Source organism: Somniosus microcephalus, chromosome 29, assembly GCF_052327205.1.
Source record: "Somniosus microcephalus isolate GS21.2 chromosome 29, FLI_Smic_1.0, whole genome shotgun sequence".
In the NCBI taxonomy this organism is placed as follows: Eukaryota; Metazoa; Chordata; class Chondrichthyes; order Squaliformes; family Somniosidae; genus Somniosus; species Somniosus microcephalus.
This window is the reverse complement of record NC_141015.1, coordinates 38,860,375-38,882,333: the sequence shown is the minus strand read 5'-3', so window position 1 is coordinate 38,882,333 and position 21,959 is coordinate 38,860,375. Positions and strand designations below refer to the sequence as shown.

The following is a 21,959-nucleotide window of genomic DNA, read 5'->3' as shown; positions in this document are numbered from 1 at the left end:
CTAACAAAGGGCCCATGCTTCGATGGGAGTTACCGCTCCTGTATGCTACGTAAGGTACCACCAACGCTGCCTCCGCAAGATCCTGCCAATCCATTGGCAGGATAGGCGCACCAACGTCAGTGTTCTTGCTCAGGCCAACATCCCCAGCATCGAAGCTTTGGCCACGCTCAATCAACTCCGATGGATGGGTCACATTGTCCGCATGCCCGATACGAGACTCCCAAAACAAGCGCTCTACTCGGAGCTCCGGCACGGCAAGAGAGCCCCAGGTGGGCAGAGGAAACGCTTCAAGGACACCCTCAAAGCCTCCTTGAAAAAGTGTAACATCCCCACCGACACCTGGGAATCCCTGGCCCAAGACCGCACAAAGTGGAGGAGAAGCATCCGGGAAGGCGCCGAACACCTCGAGTCTCTTCACCGGGAGCAAGCGGAAGCCAAGCACAGGCAGCGCAAGGAGCGCACGTCAACCCAAGCACCCCACCCACCCGCCCCTTCAACCACCGTCTGCCCCACCTGTGACAGAGACTCATCAGTCACCTGAGAACTCATTTTTAATGTGGAAGCAAGTCATCCTCGGTTCCCAGGGACTGCCTAAGAAGATGCTATGTGTTCACCAATGGGGGAGCACAGAATGGCGTCTCAGCGCTGCGGGCCCACACTCGCTTCAAGCTGGGCCCCCCACTGGGAGCATGGGACCGCTGAGATGACCCCGTGATACCCAGCTCTGTGTATTTACCACTTGCACTGTGTGAGGTTTACCCAGAGGCCAACGTCTGCCCTCTCAGGCGGACGTTAAAAAAAAAAATCCCGCGGCACTATATCGAAGAAGAGCAGGGGAGTTCTACCCGGTGTCCCGGCCAATATTTATTTCTCGACCAACATCGATAAAACATACAATCCGCCCATTACCTCACTGTTGTTTGTGGGAGCTTGCTGTGCGCAAATTGGCTGCCACGTTTCCTACATCACAACAGCGACTACACTCCAAAATAAAAAGGTACTTCATTGATGGCAACATGTTTCGGGACGGCCTGAGGCTGTGAAAGGCGCTGAATAAACACGAGACTTTCTTTCTGCAGACGTTACTGTGCCGCGCCAAGGGCGCGCCGTTCTTACTCCGAGCAGCAGTTCAATTTGCGAAGGCGGGGGGTCAGGTTTGGCTCAGGCGCTGTGGCCGGTTCTGCTCGCGGGACATCCGTTTGCTGGAGGAGGTTGATTGGCCGCACGTGGCCCTGCTGCAGGTTCAGGTTAGCCGTTGTCTCCCTCAGCTGCTCCATGCCGAACGTATCCTGCCAGATGTAAGAAGTCACACAACACCAGGTTATAGTCCAACAGCTTTATTTGAAATCACAAGCTTTTGGAGCGCTGCTCCTTCTTGCCAGGACAACAAGGAAAATCATTCTACACCACACTTGGACTGCGCGGGGAAATTGGAGTGGAGTTGTTTTTTTTTAAAATACATATGTGTTCTCGGGATGTGGGCGTCGCTGGCAAAGCCGGCATTTATTGTCCATCCCTAGATGCGCCTTGAGAAGGTGGTGGTGGGCCTCCTTGAACCGTAAAAGCCAGATGGTACCAGGTTCGATTCCTGCCCTTGGCCATGGCGGTGATTGGGGCACTAGATTGATTCCTGGGAATTAAAATAATTCCTGGGATGAGAGGGCTGTCCTATGATGAGAGATTGTGTAGACTGGGCCGATACTCTCTGGAGTTTAGAAGAATGAGAGGTGATTTCATTGAAACATATAAGATTCTGAAGGGGGATTGGCAGGGTAGATGCTGAGAGGTTGTTTGCCCCTGGCTGGACAGTCTAGAACCAGGGGTCACAGTCTCAGGATAAGGGGTTGGCTATTTAGGGCTGAGATGAGGAGGAATTTCTTCACTCAGAGGGTGGTGAATCTTTGGAATTCTCTACCCCAGAGGGCTGTGGAGGCTCAGTCGTTGAGTATATTCAAGGCAGAGATCGATAGGTTTTTAAACTCTTGGGGAATTACATAGGATATACGGCACAGAAACAGGCCATTCGGCCCAACCAGTCCATGCCGGTGTTTATGCTCCATATGAATAAAGGGATATGGGGACCGGGTGGGAAGGTGGAGTTGAGGTCGATGATCAGCCATGATCTTAATGAATGGTGGAGCAGGCTCGAGGGGCCGAATGGCCGATTCCTGCTCCTATTTCTTATGTTCTTACAATTGGCCTCAGTTCCCATGGGCTGGGGAGGATGAAAAAAAAAATCAGACAGAGTTTCATCTCTGGCCGGTGTCTAATGATGCAAAGTGCATGTCATAGAGTCATAACGTGTGAGGGCCATTGTGAGAGTAGGGTCAGGCACTTCACAACCGACTCACTATCTGTAGGGATCTGCGCTCCTCCAATTCTGGCCTCTTGCACATCCCCCGATTTTAATCGCTCCACCATTGGCGGCCGTGCCTTCAGCTGCCTGGGCCCCAAGCTCTGGAATTCCCTCCCTAAACCTCTCCGCCTCGCTACCTCTCTCTCCTCCTTTAAGATGCACCTTAAAACCGACCTCTTTGACCAAGCTTTTGGTCACCTGCCCTGATATCTCCTTCAGTGGCTCGGTGTCAAATTTTGTTTTTATTGATCTCGCTCTTGATAAGCGCCTTGGGACGTTTTACTACGTTAAATGCGCTCTATAAATGTAAGTTGTTGTCACATATGAGAAGAATAGCCACCTGGATGAGGTCCTGGAAGGTCCACTCTACCCAGCAAGAGTCAGTGCCTTCAGGAGGAGGGATGGAAATTGGAAACAAAAAAGCGACTGCATGCTCTGCTTTCATTTTGCGCTTGATCGGCACCCCATCCACTGGCTTAAACATCCACTCCCTCCACCACCGGCGCACCGTGGCTGCAGTGTGCACTATCCACACTATCTACAGGGGGCACTGCAGCAACTCGCCAAGGCTTCTTCGGCAGCATCTCCATAACCTTCCCCACTTTCCCCAAGGCAGAATCTTGGGAGGGAGCGGGGGGGGGGTGGGAATCATGATGTACCAACCTGAGCTGCTGAACTCCCCAGAACCTCGGTCCAGGACGACATGTTCTGCGGACTTTGTCCCGGGTAGACATATGACTGAGATCCAAAGGCCCCATTAGATTCTGAATGATGAACTGAAATCAGCAACAAGGACAAGTTACCCTGCGCGGCCGTGGAATGTAACGTGTGTGCACTGATCACTTATCCACCTTAATCAGAACAGGCCCACATAAACATGTTTTCTAAACATCAAACACAAGGTGAGAATGTCGAGCAAATTCCAAATATGTCAGTCGAGACGCTGAGAAAACCACACAAGTCAGAATTATTTTTTTTTAGTCAAATTACCATATTTTCACAGTCTCAGCTGATATTAAATATAAATAACAGTTAATATGTCCCATGGCCGGGACCCAGGAACAAGCATGAGAGTAGGTTTACAGTAGAGCAAATAACAGGAATGGGCTGAGGCTCTGGGGATATGGGGCCTGAGGAAGGATGGGCCTGGGAGTGAGCAGAGAGCAGGTCCCACAATCAGCAAATGAATAATTGTGGGATCTTTAATGTCCATTTGTGCTGACTGACAGGGCCTCAATTTAACATCTCATCTGAATGATGGCACCTCTGACAGTGCAGCACTCCCTCAGCACTGCGCTGGAGTGCAAGCCTGGATTTTGTGCTCAAGTCTCTGGAGTGGGGCTTGAACCCACGACCTCCTGACTCAGAGGCACGAGTGCTACCCACTGAGCCACGGCCAATGAATTACTCTGGATGGAGTCACTGTTGCTTTGAAAGCAAGCATATCAACCAATGTTCACACAGCAAGATCCCATAAACAGCAAACTAACCAGCTAATTTGTTCTGGTGGTTTTGGTTGAGGGCTGAATGTTGGCCAGGACACGGCTCTCCTGCTCTACTTCGCACAGTGCCATTGGAGCTTTTTACGTCCATCTGTACAGATAGACAGGTTCTCAGTTCAACATCTGCAAAACTGCAGCCCTCCGTCAGTACTGCACTGAAGTGTCAGCCTGGAATAACTCGATAGACTCTGGAACAGTACCCATGGATTGGAGGGTAGCTAATGTTACCCCACTATTCAAAAAAGGTGGTAGAGAAAAAGCGGGGAATTATAGACCGGTAAGCCTGCATTCGGTAGTGGGGAAAATGCTAGAGTCCATTATAAAAGATGTAATAGCAGAGCACTTGGAAAGCAGTGACTGGATCGGACAAAGTCAACATGGATTTACAAAAGGTAAATCATGCTTGACTAATCTACTGGAATTTTTTGAGGATGTAACTGGTAAAATAGATAAGGGAGAACCAGTGGATGTGGTGTATTTGGACTTTCAGAAGGCTTTCGATAAGGTCCCGCATAAGAGATTAGCGTGCAAAATTAAGGCACATGGGATTGGGGGCAAGGTATTAACTTGGATAGAGAACTGGTTGGCGGACAGAAAGCAAACAGTTGGAATAAACGGATCGTTTTCCGAGTGGCAGGCAGTGACTAGTGGGGTACCGCAAGGATCGGTCCTAGGACCCCAGCTGTTCACAATATATATTAATGATCTGGACGAGGGAATTGGATGTAATATCTCCAAATTTGCAGATGACACAAAGCTGGGTGGGAGGGTATGCTGTGAGGAGGATGTCGTGAAACTCCAGTACGATTTGGACAGGTTGGGTGATTGGGCAGAAACATTGCAAATGCACTATAATGTGGATAAATGTGAGGTTATCCACTTTAGTGGCAAAAACAGGAAGGCAGATTATTATTTGAATGGCAATAGATTGGGAGAAGGGGAAGTGCAAAGAGACCTGGGTGTTCTTGTGCACCAGTCGCTGAAGGTAAGCATGCAGGTGCAGCAGGCGGTTAAGAAGGCAAATGGTATGTTGGCCTTCGTAGCAAGAGGGTTCGAGTACAGGAACAAGGATGTCTTGCTACAGTTGTACAGGGCCTTGGTGAGACCGCACCTTGAGTATTGTGTGCAGTTTTGGTCGCCTTACCTGAGGAAGGACGTTCTTGCCATGGAAGGAGTGCAGCGAAGATTCACCAGGCTGATACCTGGGATGGCAGGAATGACGTATGAGGAGAGATTGGGTCGATTGGGCTTATACTCACTGGAGTTTAGAAGATTGAGAGGGGATCTCATCGAAACCTATAAAATTCTGTCAGGCCTGGACAGACTAGATGCAGGAAGGATGTTTATGATGGCCGGGGAGTCCAGAACCAGGGGCCATAGTCTAAGGATAAGGGGTAAGCCATTTAGGACTGAAATGAGGAGGAATTTCTTCACCCAGAGAGTGGTGAACCTGTAGAATTCTCTGCCACAGAGAGCGGTGGAGGCCAGTTCATTAAATATATTCAAGAAAGAGTTGGATATATTTCTTAAGGCTAAAGGGATCAAGGGATATGGGGAGAAGGCAGGGACAGGGTACTGAGTTTGGATGATCAGCCATGATCTCATTGAATGGCGGAGCAGGCTTGAAGGGCCGAATGGCCTACTCCTGCTCCTATCTTCTATGTTTCTAAGCCTCTGTTGTGGGGCTTAGAACCTGTAACCTTCTGATTCTGAGGTGAGCATGTTACCAACTGAACCAAGCCTGACAAAGATGGAGAGAGGGGGAGAGGGAGAGAGATAGGTGGATACAGAGAGAGAGAGAGAGAGAGAGAGAGAGAGAGAGAGCAGGGGAAATAGAGAGAGACAGGTAAATAGATAGGTAGACACATGCAGTAGCTAGTGCTAGGATACCTAATAGGTCCTAGGTTTAGAGACAGTAGATGAGTGATAATAGGAGTGCCCGTTTAGATTGGGAGAGAGTGATGGAACAGAAAAGCGAGAGAGTGAGAGAGAGAGGCTGAGCGAAGTGCAGTATACATCATTCTGCATTATGTTTTGTACTGTTAGATCAAACTGTTCCAGTCTCCCCATCCCACTCCCCCAGTGGGTTAGTGCGATCCGACATTAGTACTCATTTCAGAGAGCCATGGCATATGAAACAGATACTCCGCCCTCGAAACAAACCATGCAGATGGCTGAATTTTAATTAGAACAGTACAGCATCAATCATTTATACCAGCAGCAGATTGTATCACTTGCCTCACTGCAATAACCTACTCATTTGCCTCCCGTTGGCATAGATACAGAAATAGTCACAGGTACAGCAATGAGTACAGAGGAGCCTCGCGGCAGTCTGGCCGTACTCGGCGCAGATCTACTTTAATCTGTCAGTAAGTAGTGTCGGATCTGTCACTCAGGCTGGGGGCAGGGAACGCAGACTCCAGTGTGGTTTCAACTGGGGAATTGCTCGAAAATGTCACCATGTCCAAGAAAAAAAGAACTTGCATTTTACAACCAGCGAAGTACTTTTTGAAGTGTAGTCACTGTTGTAATGTAGGAAACGCAGCAGCCAATTTGCGCACAGCAAGCTCCCACAAACAGCAATGTGATGATGACCAGATAATCTGTTTCTTTTATTGTTTGGGACTGTCGGGAAATGCTTCTTCACACAAAGGGGGTAATTTTAACTTTGGGCAATAGTGTAAAAGGAGCGATATCGAATCAGTCACCCCTTATACAGCAGCAGGTGCGTGGGAACACCATCACCTCCAAGTTCCCCTCCAAGTCACGCACAACATCCCGACTTGGAAATACATCAGCCGTTCCTTCATCGTCGCTGGGCCAAAATCCTGGAACCCCCTCCCTAACAGCACTGTGGGAGCACCTTCACCACACGGACTGCAGCGGCTCAAGAAGGTGGCTCACCACCACCTTCTCAAGGGTAACTAGGGCTGGGCAATAAATGCTGGCCTTGCCAGCGATGACCACATCCCATGTATGAATTTAAAAAATACACCACACTCAATTTTCCTTTCCATTGACCTACATTTATATAGCGGCTTTCACGAACTCAGGACGTGCCAAAGTGCTTTCCAGCCAATGAAATACTTTTGAAATGTAGTCACTGTTGTAATGTAGGAAACACGAGAGTGCTACCCACTGAGCCACGCCTGACACTGAAGTCAATACTGCCCATTTTACACCATCGCCGTAAAGTTAAAATGACCTCCAAAAAGCGATCAGCACATGGAATGGATCTCACTGTCGGGCAGTGGGGGTGAAAATCCCGGAATCATTTGAGAAACAGCTGGATGCTGTGATGGACAGTAGGCTATTTCCGGATGAATAAGCTAAGGTGGGCCGAACAGTCTTCCGCCCCAGTATCTACCGCATGTGACTTGGACTGAATTGAATCAGCCAGTGGCTCAGTGGATAGCACTTGCGCCTCTGAGTCAGAAGGTTGTGGGTTCAAAGTCCCACTCCAGAGACATGGGCACAAATTTCTAGGCTGACACTCCAGTGCAGTGCTGAGGGAGTGCTGCACCATCGGAGGGGCTGTCTCTCGGATGAGACGTTAAACTGAGGCCCCGTCTGCTCTCAGGTGGACGTAAAAGATCCCACGGCACTATTTCGAAGAAGAGCAGTGGAATTCTCCCCAGTGTCCTGGCCAATATTTATCCCTCAATCAACATCACTAAAAAACAGATTATCTGGTCATTATCACATTGCTGTTTGTGGGAGCTTGCTGTGCGCAAATTGGCTGCCGCGTTTCCCACATTACAACAGTGACTACACTTCAAAATTACTTCATTGGCTGTAAAGCACTTTGGGATGTCCTGTGGTCGTGAAAGGCGCTATATAAATGCAAATCTTTATTTCTTTCTTTATATTTAGCGTCACTTCAGCCTAAATATTTTTTTTTCGCTCTAGGCTCAGCCTTGTAGTCTTGACGTCATGTGATTCAGAATCGCCCCCATTCATTACCTTACAATTCATTCACAAGTATCCACTAACTTCACTCTCACTCCAGCCTCTCAAAAACATCCTGCTCATTGAAAGTTGGCCGTCAGTAAGGATTTGCAGCCTACAGTCATCCAGCGACCACAGATGTGAAAAACAAGTCAATTATTTGGCATTTCATAATAATAGCACAATTCCAGAGAATAATTAACGGGGCGGGGGGGGGGGGGGTGGTCCAGAGAATAATTAACGGGGGGGGGGGGGGGGGGGGGTGGTGAGGAGAGTAATTTACGGAATATTTCGCGTGTAGCTGCTGAAGATTTGGCCATAGTGGAGAAACAAGGTGTAAGAGGCAACATGAGCAGTTGAGAGAGCACTGGCACATTTGGCATGTCTGGGATTTACTGCCCACAACAATAACTTGCATTTATATAAGAACATAAAAACATAAGAATTAGGAGCAGGAGTCGGCCATACGGCCCCTCGAGCCTGCTCCGCCATTCAATAAGATCATGGCTGATCTTCGACCTCAACTCCACTTTCCCGCCCAATCCCCATATTCCTCGATTCCCCTAGAGTCCAAAAATCTATCGATCTCAGCCTTGAATATACTCAACAACTGAGAATTACAAATATAGCCCCTTTAAAGTGGCAAAATGTCGCAAGGCGCTTCACAGGAGCGTTATCAAACACAAGTTGAACACTGAGCCACAAAAGGAGATATTACGACAGGTGACCAAAAGCTTGGTCAAAGAAGTAGGTTTTAAGGAGCGACTTAAAGGAGGGGAGAGAGGCAGGGAGGTTTAAGGAGGGAATTACAGAGATTAGGGCCCAGGCAGCTGAAGGCACGGCCGCGAATGATGGAGCAAGGAAAATCGGGGATGCGCAAGAGGCCAGAATTGGAGGAGCGCAGAGATCTCGGAGGGTTGTAGGACTTATAGAGGAGGTTAGAGACAGTTACCACATACTGGATTCAACACGTAGTCCAGCAGGAAGAGGATAGTCATTAACCATCTGGTGATCACAAAGATGGCCAGCTGCAATTGAGACGGATAATACCCACTTTATAGTTTCAGCCTCCACGACATTGTCGACAAGTCTGAGCTTCTCTCCTCAGTAAAGAACTATTTTCTATCTGGTCCGACCTGCCTATTCGGAGGGCGCCTTTATTTTGAGCTCTGCGAGTTAACCTGATTCAGTTAATCGCTGTAATCTCTTTTCCACAAATCTTCTCAATGGATTGAGCACCGGCACAGCCCAACCACGTGCTGTCACCACGGCAACATTCCCTACAGCCGACCAATTAGCATACTGCTCCACATTCACTGCTCCCTCACCATCACGCCATCCATCTCCACAGTTCCGAGCTACCAGCTCTCTATTCTCATGCTTTATGCTAATTTTGCACCGGGCCGATGTCTGCTCAATGGGAGAAGAGTTTGGGGCTAAAGACGGGCCACATGATCAGCACCTGACCTGGACTAGGGACACTGAAGGGGTCCCTATGGGGTGAAATCATCATTTGCACGATCGTTATCTGAGGAAGGATGTTCTTGCCATGGAGGGAGTGCAGCGAACATTCACCAGGCTGATACCTGGGATGGCAGGAATGACGTATGAGGAGAGATTGGGTCGATTGGGCTTATACTCACTGGAGTTTAGAAGATTGAGAGGGGATCTCATCGAAACCTATAAAATTCTGTCAGGCCTGGACAGACTAGATGCAGGAAGGATGTTTATGATGGCCGGGGAGTCCAGAACCAGGGGTCACAGTCTAAGGATAAGGGGTAAGCCATTTAGGACTGAGATGAGGAGGAATTTCTTCACCCAGTGAGTGGTGAACCTGTGGAATTCTCTACCACAGAAGACAGTTGAGGCCAATTCATTAAATATATTCAAGAAGGAGTTGGATATATTTCTTAAGGCTAAGGGGATCAAGGGATATGGGGAGAAAGCAGGAACAGGGTACTAAATTTGGATGATCAGCCATGATCTCATTAAATGGCGGAACAGGCTCGAGGGGACGAATGTCAGGTGGTCTACACACCCTTGGAGTAAGAACCACACGCCATTCACACAGCAACATCTAAATAAAAGCCTTCCCTTTCTAAAGCGCCTTTCACAACCTCAGGATATGCCAAGGTGCTTTACAACTAATAAAGTATTTATGAAGCTCCTATCTTCTATGTTTCTATGCTTCTATGGAATATTGTTATAAAACAGCAAATCCTGTGAGCATTCACCATAAGCAATGCCATGGGAGATCTGCTAGGATATAAATAAAGGTCTTGTTTCTAGCACAGCTCTCACACTTGAAAGTGTTGCACATGCAACTCCATTTGGCTTAGAAATATTCATAAACTAGCAACAAGACAGGTGAGGGATCCCCCCTTCCCCTCAGTGACACATCAAGGATAGGTGACGGTCTCTCCCCACCCTTGGGGGCACATCAAGGACAGGTGAGGCTTCTTCCTCTTCCTCCATGGGAGAGACAGACGGCAATTTGAAAAATGAGTCACCATGTAGCATTCCCACAGACCTCCCATTGGCTGACACAAGGAGACAGGAGAACAGTCAGGTGGTCTACACACCCTTGGAGTAAGAACCGCACGCCATTCACACAGCAACATCTAAATAAAAGCCTTCCCTTTCTAAAGCACCTTTCACAACCTCAGGATATGCCAAGGTGCTTTACAGCCAATGAAGTATTTAAGAAGCATAGTCACTGTTGTAATGTAGGAAATGCGGCAGCCAATTTGCGCACAGCAAGCTCCCACGAACAGCAATGTCATAATGACCAGATCATCTGTTTCAGTGATGTTGGTTGAGGGATAAATATTGGCCAGGACAGGAGCCAAGAGGAACTTAAAGAGATAGTGAAATAAAAGTCATAAATGGGGACGAAAGGGAAAAATAAATAAGAGAGACTATTAAAGAGAGAATCAGTGGTAAATGTAATCTATAGGCTGAAGTCATCTGATTTGGATCAGATCACAAGAACTATTCGCATGAATGGAAAAGGAAATGTCATGGCAAAAGGTGTAAAAGTCCCAACTCAGATCTGAGCAAAAGGTAACCTCTGCTCAGTGGAACAGGTGGGCTGACAGGTGTGTTTGAACTGATGTCACTGAAGTGGTGTTATATTATATACAGTTTTAAAAAAAACAAATCCAAACTTCTACGTTAGATTGTAATGGGCTAACAATCATGTAAAGGGCATGCACTTACCCGAGGGCACTGGGTGGACTTTCCTCTTTAACTGTTTACTGGGCTTGGGAAAGACAGGCATCGTAACCGGGTGAATCTCATTATTCTGCAACAACCATCCTCTTTGTCCCAGGATCTCCTATCTGCAAAAATTGCCAAATGAGTCTCCTGATATACGGTGCTAGTAACCCCGCCCACTGCCCCCTTTCACATCGTGCATGCTCCGCCCCTTGGCAATGTGCAACCTCAGTCAGTCTCCAGGATGGCTGGGTAACGTGCTGCGCCCCCACCCTTGTTGCCGTGGGGGTTTTATGTTACAGGGATGGGAAGATGTTGATCGCCTCATTGTCAGGCTCAGCCTAGAGTAAAATTGAGGGCAGACTGTTTATTGTACATCGGGTCACTGATGCTGTACGGCAACAAAACAACGCATTCTTTTCTCAATATATTTTGTTCCTAAATGAATTCAGCAGGTTTGAAATAAATGGATTGATCTTTTGTTTGGAGACACCATGCATTGTGATTTGAGTGTCTCTGATTCATCATTTCTCAAACACATTTAAAAAAAATACTTGGTCTCTTGTAACAAAAATAAAATTATATTATAAGTGAACCCTTTTGTTTTATTTACACCCACATCAGTATAATCTTCCTTCCCTTGTAAGCAGAGCACTCTCAGTCTTGTTGTGAGAAGTGTTGTTTAGTCGACCAAAACGAGGATAAATACAATAGGCATTGAATAAATTATTGTACATTGGTCGAGCAAGTTAAGTTAGAACTACATTTTTCTAATGAAGCTGAACCTAAAAATTGAGATAAGGATGGGAGACTAAAACTCAAATTAAAGTTAATTCTGGGATTAAAAGAACGCTGATAGCTAGTTGCCAAATTGTAGAACTGGTGTCGGCAATTGAAATGAACGAATGAAAATGGTGAAATCTGTCTTGGGTGGTGCGCTAGTCGGGCAATAGTGAATCAGCAACCAGCTTTACCGATTTTGTGTTTAATTGAAACAAACTCCGGTCCCTCGCCACTGACTCCATCCCTCTCCCTAAGGCTGAGGCTAAACCACCCTGTTCGCAACCTTGGTGTCATATTTGACCCCGAAATGAGCTTCCAACCGCATGTCGGCAGCATAACTAAGACCGCTTATTCCCACCTCCGTAACACTGCCCATCCAGACTGTCCCTGCCTCAGCTCAGCCACTGCTGAAACCCTCATCCACGCCTTTGTTACCTCTAGACTTGACTATTCCAACATGCTCCAGGCTGGCCTCCCACATTCTACCCTACGTAAACTTGAGTCATCCAAAACTCGGCTCCCGGTTAAGCAGCACCTCGATTTCAAAATTCTCATCCTTGTCTTCAAATCCCTCCATGGCCTGACCCCTCCCTATCTCTGTAATCTCCTCCAGCCCCACAACCACACTGCCCCCCTTCCCACCACCCCCCCCCCACCCACTCCTGAGATCTCTGCGCTCCTCTAATTCTGGCCTCTTCAGCATCCGATTATAATCACTCCACCATTGGTGGCCATGCCTTCAGCTGCCTGGGCCCTGAGCTCTGGAATTCCCTGCCTAAACCTCTCCGCCTCGCTACCTCTCTTTCCTACTTTAAGACACTCCTTAAAACCTACCTCTTTGACCAAGCTTCTGGTTATTTGCCCTAATTTCTCCTTATGTGGCTCGGTGTCAACATTTTTGTCTTAGAACGCTCCTGTGCAGCGCCTTGGGACGTTTTATTATGCTAAAGGCGCTACATAAATACAAGTTGTTGTTGTGAAAGAAAAATCAGGCGGGGTGCAAAATGGGCTGCCGAATATGTGACAGAATTTTACCGGGGCTGAAACTAAAAGATGGCTAACATTTGGGAACAAAAGACTAGACTAAAAAAAACTAGGTCTAAATATCTTCCAAAAATGAAATAAAACACAGAACTAAAATGACTTCTTTCTATGACTAATATAACCCTGGTAATTAAAAAACAACTGTTTGCTTCTCCTGCAGCTGAACGTCAATGAACTTCTGTTCTTGATATATTTTTTTTACTCCAAAGTTGAACCTGTTTTCTCTCTGACTACAGATGGGTTTCGCCTGATCTTTTCCTCTGAAGAAATGCGTCTCGCTAATTACTTGACTTATTGCACAAATATTAAAAGCCTCCGGGGTAAACAGCTTATGGAATAGCAAAAACATTCTGTCTTCAACTGTCCATGTAAAGAATTCCCAAACTGACTTTTAGAAATTTCCATCATATCATTATTACAAATCTCTGAGGGCCCAATATTAAAGGAGGATCTCTTTGTTGGAGTTTCACTGACAATCTACCAATTAACAATATAAATATTAAAAAATTGGCGTGTGTGCCTTTTAAGCACTCTCATTGGCCAATAACAATCATGCCAATTTTCCAAATGTCGCTTTCTAGGATTCTTATTGGCTGACAGAGATCATGTGACCTTTCAACTATTGGTGATGTGACGTTCCTGATTGTGTCGTTTTTTTCTAGCTATCTTATTGGCTGCTGCTAAGTACAGCACGCACCTGAATATTCCTTGTCTGATCGGGTTCTGGACCAATGGCAATAAAGTTTGGATGGGTGGGCAGCGGGCATTCAGCAGACTTCAGATTGTATCGTATTGACTCATTGGCCCCGGGTAACTCGATGCCAGCTGCTGCTCACTGGCTGTGTTTGGTCCAGGGAGCAATGTGACCGAAAACTCCTCATCCGTTGTCGTTCCACAGTGGCCACTGCTCAATGGTAGGTCGTAACCATGCGACGACAGGAAGGAATCGCATCACAATGGCAAAGTGACTTCACTGAGCAATTTTAACTGATTTTTCTTGGGCTACAAAAAATTCAGTTCAAAGACATGTTACCAAGACCATGTTGACATGTAGGTGTTTGTGATGAAATATGTCATTCATCAGACTCTGTATTTAGCTACATATATTGTATTGCCTGCTCCTGTGTTTGTATTGCCTGCTCCTGTGTTTTACCTTGTATTGTATATAGTGCACCGCCCCCTTTCTCCCCATTGGGTGTGTCGGCTCTGCCCATACCTGGCCCTACTTAAGACAAGCCCAGGCTTGTCTTGCAGCAGAACAGCAGAATGCTAGGTGAAGACACAGGCATCTTTCTTTGCTAATAAAAGCCTTGTTTTATCCAGTTAACTTTGAGCCTTGAAGTTATTGAGGCGCATCAGTGTTTATCTATACAACATAGGAATTGCTAGACGATAAAAAATCACAGTCCATCCATTTCACCTTCGACCTGGCAGTTGCATGATAATGGAATTGCTGACGCCAATCTATCAGTGAGTCTGCAACAGGCCCAGACATGAGGCAAGGAAAACCCCCCAGTGGGTGGAGAGCTTTGGGAACCACAGGTCCCAAGTCACCTGTTCCTCCCGAGCACGCTACCCTCACAATAGATTGGGAAAAGGGGAAGTGCAACGAGACCTGGGTGTCCTTGTGCACCAGTCGCTGAAGGTAAGCATGCAGGTGCAGCAGGCGGTTAAGAAGGCAAATGGTATGTTGGCCTTCATAGCGAGAGGATTCGAGTACAGGAGCAAGGATGTCTTGCTGCAGTTGTACAGGGCCTTGGTGAGACCACACCTTGAGTATTGTGTGCAGTTTTGGTCGCCTTATCGGAGGAAGGATGTTCTTGCCATGGAGGGAGTGCAGCGAAGATTCACCAGACTGATACCTGGGATGGCAGGAATGACGTATGAAGAGAGATTGGGTCGATTAGGCTTATATTCGCTGGAGTTTAGAAGAATGAGAGGGGATCCCATTGAAACTTATAAAATTCTAACAGGACTAGACAAACTAGATGCAGGAAGGATGTTCCCGATAGCGGGGGAGTCCAGAACCAGGGGTCACAGTCTAAGGATAAGGGGTAAGCCATTTAGGACTGAGATGAGGAGGAATTTCTTCACCCAGAGAGTGGTGAACCTGTGGAATTCTCTACCACAGAAGGCAGTTGAGGCCAACTTATTAAATATATTCAAGAAGGAGTTAGATATATTTCTTAAGGCTAAAGGGATCAAGGGATATGGGGAGAAAGCAGGGACAGGGTACTGAATTTGGATGATCAGCCATGATCTCATTAAATGGCGGAACAGGCTCGAGGGGCCGAATGGCCTACTCCTGCTCCTATCTTCTACGTTTCACCCCACGTCATGTCTCTAATTACTCATAGACTGAATCCCACGATGTTATTTTAACATAGAAACATTGATTTTCTGTCAATACTAACTGATTCCACTGGAGCCTGTTCCATAGATTAACCACTCGGTCACTGAAATATTGGCCCAGAAATTCGGGTCCCCATGGGTGAGTACGCACGGGGTACTCACCTGTAGGCCAAATGGAAGTGCCGGTTTCCTGCATGCACTGCGCATGTGCGGGAAACCGGCACTTCCGTTCCCCTGAACGAAGGGGTTCAGAGTTCGAACCCGTGCGCAGGAGAGGCAGCGCATGCGCATCAAACTTTGTTTTTTTTGCAGGTTTTCCCGGGAGGGTAAGTCTCCAGAAGTTAGACATGTAAAAAGCAGTCGCAAGGCCTGCTTTTTACAAGGTAAGTGGTGAATTAATTAAAATTAAAACATTTTTTCCACAGGTTTATTATTTTTAAATACTTTAAAGCAAGGTAAGTTTATTTTTAGCCCTGTTAGAAAATAAAATTATTTTTTTCAAAAATGTAAATTATTGTTTAAAATAGTTATTTCATGTAATTTATAGTTTATTTTAAAAATTTGATGTTTTTAAAAAATTTATTTGAAGATTTAGTGGTTTTGGGGCCGTAGCATTTATAAGTCTTGGTGTGGAGATGCCGGAGTTGGACTGGGGTGGACAAATGTAAGAAGTCACACAACACCAGGTTATAGTCCAACAGCTTTATTTGAAATCACAAGCTTTCGGAGCGCTGCTCCTTCTTCAGGTGAAGTGGAGAAATGCATAAAGACACAGCTTATATAGTCAGAGAATCATGTCAGATGTTTACAGGTAACCTTTCCAACTGCCATTTGCCATTTGGCTTTCCAACATTGGCTTGTTCTCTCTACACAGATGCGGCCGGACCTGCTGTGATTTCCAGTCAAAAAAAAAAAAAAAAAAAAAGTTTTTTGTCTGTTTTTTTGTTTTTCATACAGACCCCAGCATCTGCAATATTCGACCCCTTGTGACCCCACCTCACTGTTCTTTGATGTAATGTTTCCCTGACTGACCTGTTTGGACACCATTCACACCTTTGACTGCTGTGATTATCTCTCTGCCGAGGTGTGATAAATGGCAGTTGGAAAGGTTACCTGTAAACATCTGACATGATTCTCTGACTATATAAGCTGTGTCTTTATGCATTTCTCCACTTCACCTGAAGAAGGAGCAGCGCTCCGAAAGCTTGTGATTTCAAATAAAGCTGTTGGACTATAACCTGGTGTTGTGTGACTTCTTACATTTGTCCACCCCAGTCCAACTCCGGCATCTCCACACCATGGCTACTATCGACACCACAAACTGCCGGCTCAAAGTGGAGAGGATCTCCAAGAAGATCGCGCATATCGACACAGACATCAAGTTTCTACAGAGATGCAAGAAAGCAGACAAGATCCCGAAAGGACTACAGATCACTAACCCACTCAAGTCGACCTACAACACAGACTACGCTGAGAGACTCTGCCGTCGTACCTCTCGCACACTCCTCAACCATCTCGTACATCAGCTCTACAGCAGACGCCGCAACCTCGAAACCGAGATGGAGTCCATGTTCTCAGCCTGTGCTCAGGACGCAGCAGACCAGCTACGAGACACCGCCAAACAAACAAGGCAACGGAACTACGCTACCTACATGCACACCAAGAACAGGAAGCTTGAGAAACTTGGCATCACCAGCAGCAGCAACCAAGCCTCCCCCGGTACCACGGTTGAAACCACAGGGAAATCTATCGTCAACCTGTCCGACCACACCCTTCAACCAGACGAAATTGAAGTTCTCAGCCGAGGGCTCAATTTCTGCCCCACCACCAAAATGGACCCCATCGGTCTCGCGGCAGACACAGAGGAATTCATCAGGAGAATGAGGCTCCGGGAATTCTTCCACAAATCCCAAGATGTCAGCAGCGAACCCAATGAGACAATCAATGATCCGGAACAGCAGACAGAGGGATCCGCAGTGCAGCAACCGAAGAAGAAAGAGTCAAATTGGACCCCTCCGGAGGGTCGCTGCCCTAAGCTTGACATGTATGCTCAAGCTGTCAGGAGATGCATCAACGCCAGATTCATCAGCCGCACTCACAAGACAGTCCAGAATGTCACCCGAGCACAACGCAACGCCATCCACGCTCTCAAGACCAACCGCAACATCGTCATCAAACCAGCAGACAAAGGAGGTGCCATCGTCATACAGAACAGAACGGACTATTGCAAAGAAGTATACCGACAACTGGACAACCAGGAACACTACAGACAGTTACCCGCAGAGCCGACCAAAGAACACACCCGCCAACTCAACAGACTGATCAAAACCTTCGATCCAGACCTTCAAAGCATCCTACATGCTCTCATCCCACGTACTCCCCGCGTGGGAGACTTCTACTGCCTCCCAAAGATACACAAAGCCAACACACCTGGACGTCCTATCGCATCAGGCAACGGAACCCTGTGTGAGAACCTCTCTGGATATGTCGAGGGCATCCTGAAACCCATCGTACAGGGAACCCCCAGCTTCTGTCGCGACACTACAGACTTCTTACAGAAGCTCAGCACCCACGGACCAGTTGAACCAGGAACACTCCTCGCCACGATGGACGTCTCGGCACTCTACACTAGTATCCCCCACGATGACGGCATCGCTGCGACAGCCTCAGTACTCAACACCAACAACAGCCAATCCCCAGACGCCATCCTACAACTCATCCGCTTCATCCTTGACCACAATGTCTTCACCTTCGACAACCAGTTCTTTACTCAAACACACGGAACAGCCATGGGGACCAAATTTGCACCCCAATACGCAAACATCTTCATGCACAAGTTCGAGCAAGACTTCTTCGCTGCACAGGATCTCCAACCAACGCTATACACCAGATACATCGATGACATTTTCTTCCTATGGACCCACGGCGAAGAATCACTGAAAAGACTACACAATAACATCAACAAGTTCCATCCCACCGTCAAACTCACCATGGACTACTCCTCAGAATCAGTCTCATTCTTGGACACACGAATCTCCATCAAAGACGGACATCTCAGCACTTCACTCTACCGCAAGCCCACGGACAACCTCACGATGCTTCACTTCTCCAGCTTCCACCCTAACCACGTTAAAGAAGCCATCCCCTATGGACAAGCCCTGCGAATACACAGGATCTGCTCAGACGAGGAGGAACGCGATGGACACCTACAGACACTGAAAGACGCCCTTGTAAGAACGGGATATGACGCTCGACTCGTCGATCGACAGTTCCGACGGGCCACAGCGAAAAATCGCATAGACCTCCTCAGAAGACAAACACGGGACACAACCAACAGAGTACCCTTCGTCGTCCAGTACTTCCCCGGAGTGGAGAAACTACGCCATGTTCTTCACAGCCTTCAACATGTCATCGATGACGACGAACACCTCGCTAAGGCCATCCCCACGCCTCCACTACTCGCTTTCAAACAGCCGCCTAACCTCAAACAGACCATCGTTCGCAGCAAATTACCCAGCCTTCAGGAGAACAGCGACCACGACACCACACAACCCTGCCACAGCAACCTCTGCAAGACATGCCAGATCATCAACACAGATACCATCATCACACGTGAGGACACCACCCACCAGGTACATGGTACATACTCATGTGACTCGGCCAACGTTGTCTACCTCATACGTTGCAGGAAAGGATGCCCCGGAGCATGGTACATCGGCGAGACCATGCAGGCACTGCGACAACGGATGAACGGACACCGCGCAACAATCACCAGGCAGGAGTGTTCCCTCCCAGTCGGGGAACACTTCAGCAGTCAAGGACATTCAGCCTCCGATCTTCGGGTAAGCATTCTCCAAGGTGGCCTTCGAGACACACGACAACGCAAAATCGTCGAGCAGAAACTGATAGCCAAGTTCCGCACCCATGAGGACGGCCTCAACAGAGATCTTGGGTTCATGTCACGCTACATGTAACCCCACCTGATGCAGGGTCATCCAGACTCGAGTCGACATTGGCTTGTTCTCTCTACACAGATGCGGCCGGACCTGCTGTGATTTCCAGCCAAAAAAAAAAAAAAAAAAAAAAAAAATGTTTTTTGTCTGTTTTTTTGTTTTTCATACAGACCCCAGCATCTGCAATATTTGACCCCTTGTGACCCCACCTCACTGTTCTTTGATGTAATGTTTCCCTGACTGACCTGTTTGGACACCATTCACACCTTTGACTGCTGTGATTATCTCTCTGCCGAGGTGTGATAAATGGCAGTTGGAAAGGTTACCTGTAAACATCTGACATGATTCTCTGACTATATAAGCTGTGTCTTTATGCATTTCTCCACTTCACCTGAAGAAGGAGCAGCGCTCCGAAAGCTTGTGATTTCAAATAAAGCTGTTGGACTATAACCTGGTGTTGTGTGACTTCTTACATTTATAAGTCTTGACAGCACTTCCTGTCAATCTTATGAATGGAGCATTCCCTGCTCCGATTGGCTCCCCATGGCCCATGTGATCCCAGGGGACGCATCGAACTAACTGCGCCCCTGGGATACGCAAGCACTGCGCGCCGGCAGTTGGACCAGGCCCCGGATCGGAATTCCACGGGGGCCCACAGCTCAACGGCCGGCGCGCTAGGTAAGTGCAGATCGGGGGCTTGCATCCGCAGGAAGCCCCCGACCCGAATTTCTGGGCCATTGTTTCCGCGGATTCGTTTTGAATTTCCCCCCCTTCAAGCGCAGGCCGCGTCCTCTGGGTCTACTGTTCTGGACCAGGTGAAATAGAACTCCCCTGCTCTTCTTCGAATAGTGACCGTGGGATCTTTTACGTCCACGGTCCTCGGTTTAACGCCTCATCCGAAAGATGGCACCTCCGACAGTGCAGCACTCCCTCAGCACCGCACTGGGAGTGTCAGCCAAGATCATGTGCTCAGGTCCCTGGAGTGGGACTTGAACCCACGACTTCTCTGACTCAGAGGCGAGAGAGTGCTACCCACTGAGTCCGGGCTGAGACCTCGTAGTGTATTATTCTGCTGCACGGACCACAAGGTCCTACTTGCTCTAGGCGGGCTTGGCAGCAACTCATGGATTTCAGGCTCCTCCCCGAGGTCGGGGAAAAAAAACGGGAGGAAATGATTGGCTGACTTGTCAGTCTGATGATCCACGGTTGAAAGGGGATTATTGGGTGGGGCAGAAGCAGACACGAGAACAAACGGGCACAAGTTAAAACTAGCAAAATGGCCAATTTAGGACTGATATCAGGAAAACCTTCTTCACACAAAGAGTGGTCAACACTTGGAATGAACTCCTCGTGGGGCGGTAGAGGCGCAAAATCTTACATTCATCCGAGATCTAGTGGGATGACGTGACTTCATGAGGGGGAAAAAAATCACAATACAGGAAACTCTTTTTTATCCGGCACCGACGGGACCGGCGTGGTGCCGGTTTATCAAAAAGTCCGGATTACAGAGGGGTATAGTAAAAGGTACGAGAGCCCCGTACACGGCCACAGATCCAGGCGTCCCTGTTGCATGGCAACAGGTGCAGGAACCCCGGCCACAGATCCAGGCGTCCCTGTTGCATAGCAACAGGTGCAGGAACCCCGGTTACACGGCCACAGATCCAGGAACGGCCAGTAATATGAAGTAAAACTTACCCGAACCTACTCTTGAATTTTGCCGGTTAACAGAGATTTCCGGTTATTTAGGTGCCGGTAAATCGAGAGTTTCCTGTACGTAACATTTCCAGGAAACACGCCTGCATGGATTCCATTCCTACTATAATTACTTGGGAGGATGAGTGTTCTTAAAATTAATTTATTTTACTTTCTCAACAACTTTCGTCCCTCTCCTTGAAGGCACCAATTTCCGGCTGGGGTACGGCGCCGATCGACCTCCGGTAACGTTGCCCAAGTTGCCGTTACGCACGTGCAAGACTCAACAATGAATGTCGCAATGCTAGTCAACTGTGAGAGGCATCTTAGCCAAACCTAGTTGCATTTTAAAACAGGGATTGTTGGGCAGCAGTCAGGAGCAGCAATCCAGGTCAGCAATCCAGGTCAGCATGCCCAGTCATAAACCCGGAACCATTAACGATTGCTTGCAGCCCCCTTACAGCTGGCTGAGCTGAGATTGCCTAACCCAACACAGAATAGGGATCAAACCAGCGACCTTCATAATCTGTACAGCTAAGTTACTGACTGGTGCACCGGTCTCTAATATTTGCTGTGTATATTCTTTCAAGGAGATGGACTGGCAAGCACTTGCATGTTATTTGGATTGGGAAATGTACATGTCTGATAGCTTCACCTTCCCACGCGGGAGTGCAACGAAGGTCCACCAGACTGGGTCCTGGGATGGGGGGGGATTGTCCTATGAGGAGAGATTGAGTAGACTAGGCCTATACTCTCTAGAGTTTAGCAGAATGAGGTGTGATCTCATTGAAACGTATAAAATTCTTACAGGGCTTGACAGGGACGATGTTTCCCCTGGCTGGGGAGTCTCGAACCAGGGGTCACAGTCTCAGGATAAGGGGTCGGCCATTTAGGACTGAGATGAGGAGAAATAGCTTCACTCAGAGGGTGGTGAATCTTTGGAATTCTCGACCCCAGAGGGCTGTGGAGGCTCAGTCATTGAGTATATTCAAGACAGAGATCGATAGATTTTTGAATATTAAGGGATTCAAGGGATGTGGGGATAGTGCAGGAAAGTGGAGATGAGGTAGAAGATCAGCCATGATCTTATTGAATGGCGGAGCAGGCTCGAGG

The 21,959-nt window shown here is 47.7% G+C and overlaps 1 protein-coding gene across 1 annotated transcript in view; it reads right to left on the bottom strand.

Annotated features, from left to right (window-relative positions):
* The window catches only part of LOC147098669 (protein transport protein Sec24B-like), a 52,285-nt gene extending 41,199 nt beyond the window's left edge, over nt 1–11,086 (bottom strand). Inside the window, exons 1-3 of the mRNA XM_085969989.1 lie at nt 11,026–11,086; nt 3,020–3,132; nt 1,117–1,289 (exon numbers count right to left, since the gene is read on the bottom strand). Coding sequence (XP_085826115.1) covers nt 1,117–1,289; nt 3,020–3,132; nt 11,026–11,086 — 347 coding nt within the window. The remainder of the gene's footprint in view (nt 1–1,116; nt 1,290–3,019; nt 3,133–11,025) is intronic.
* Between the last annotated feature and the right edge of the window lie 10,873 nt (nt 11,087–21,959).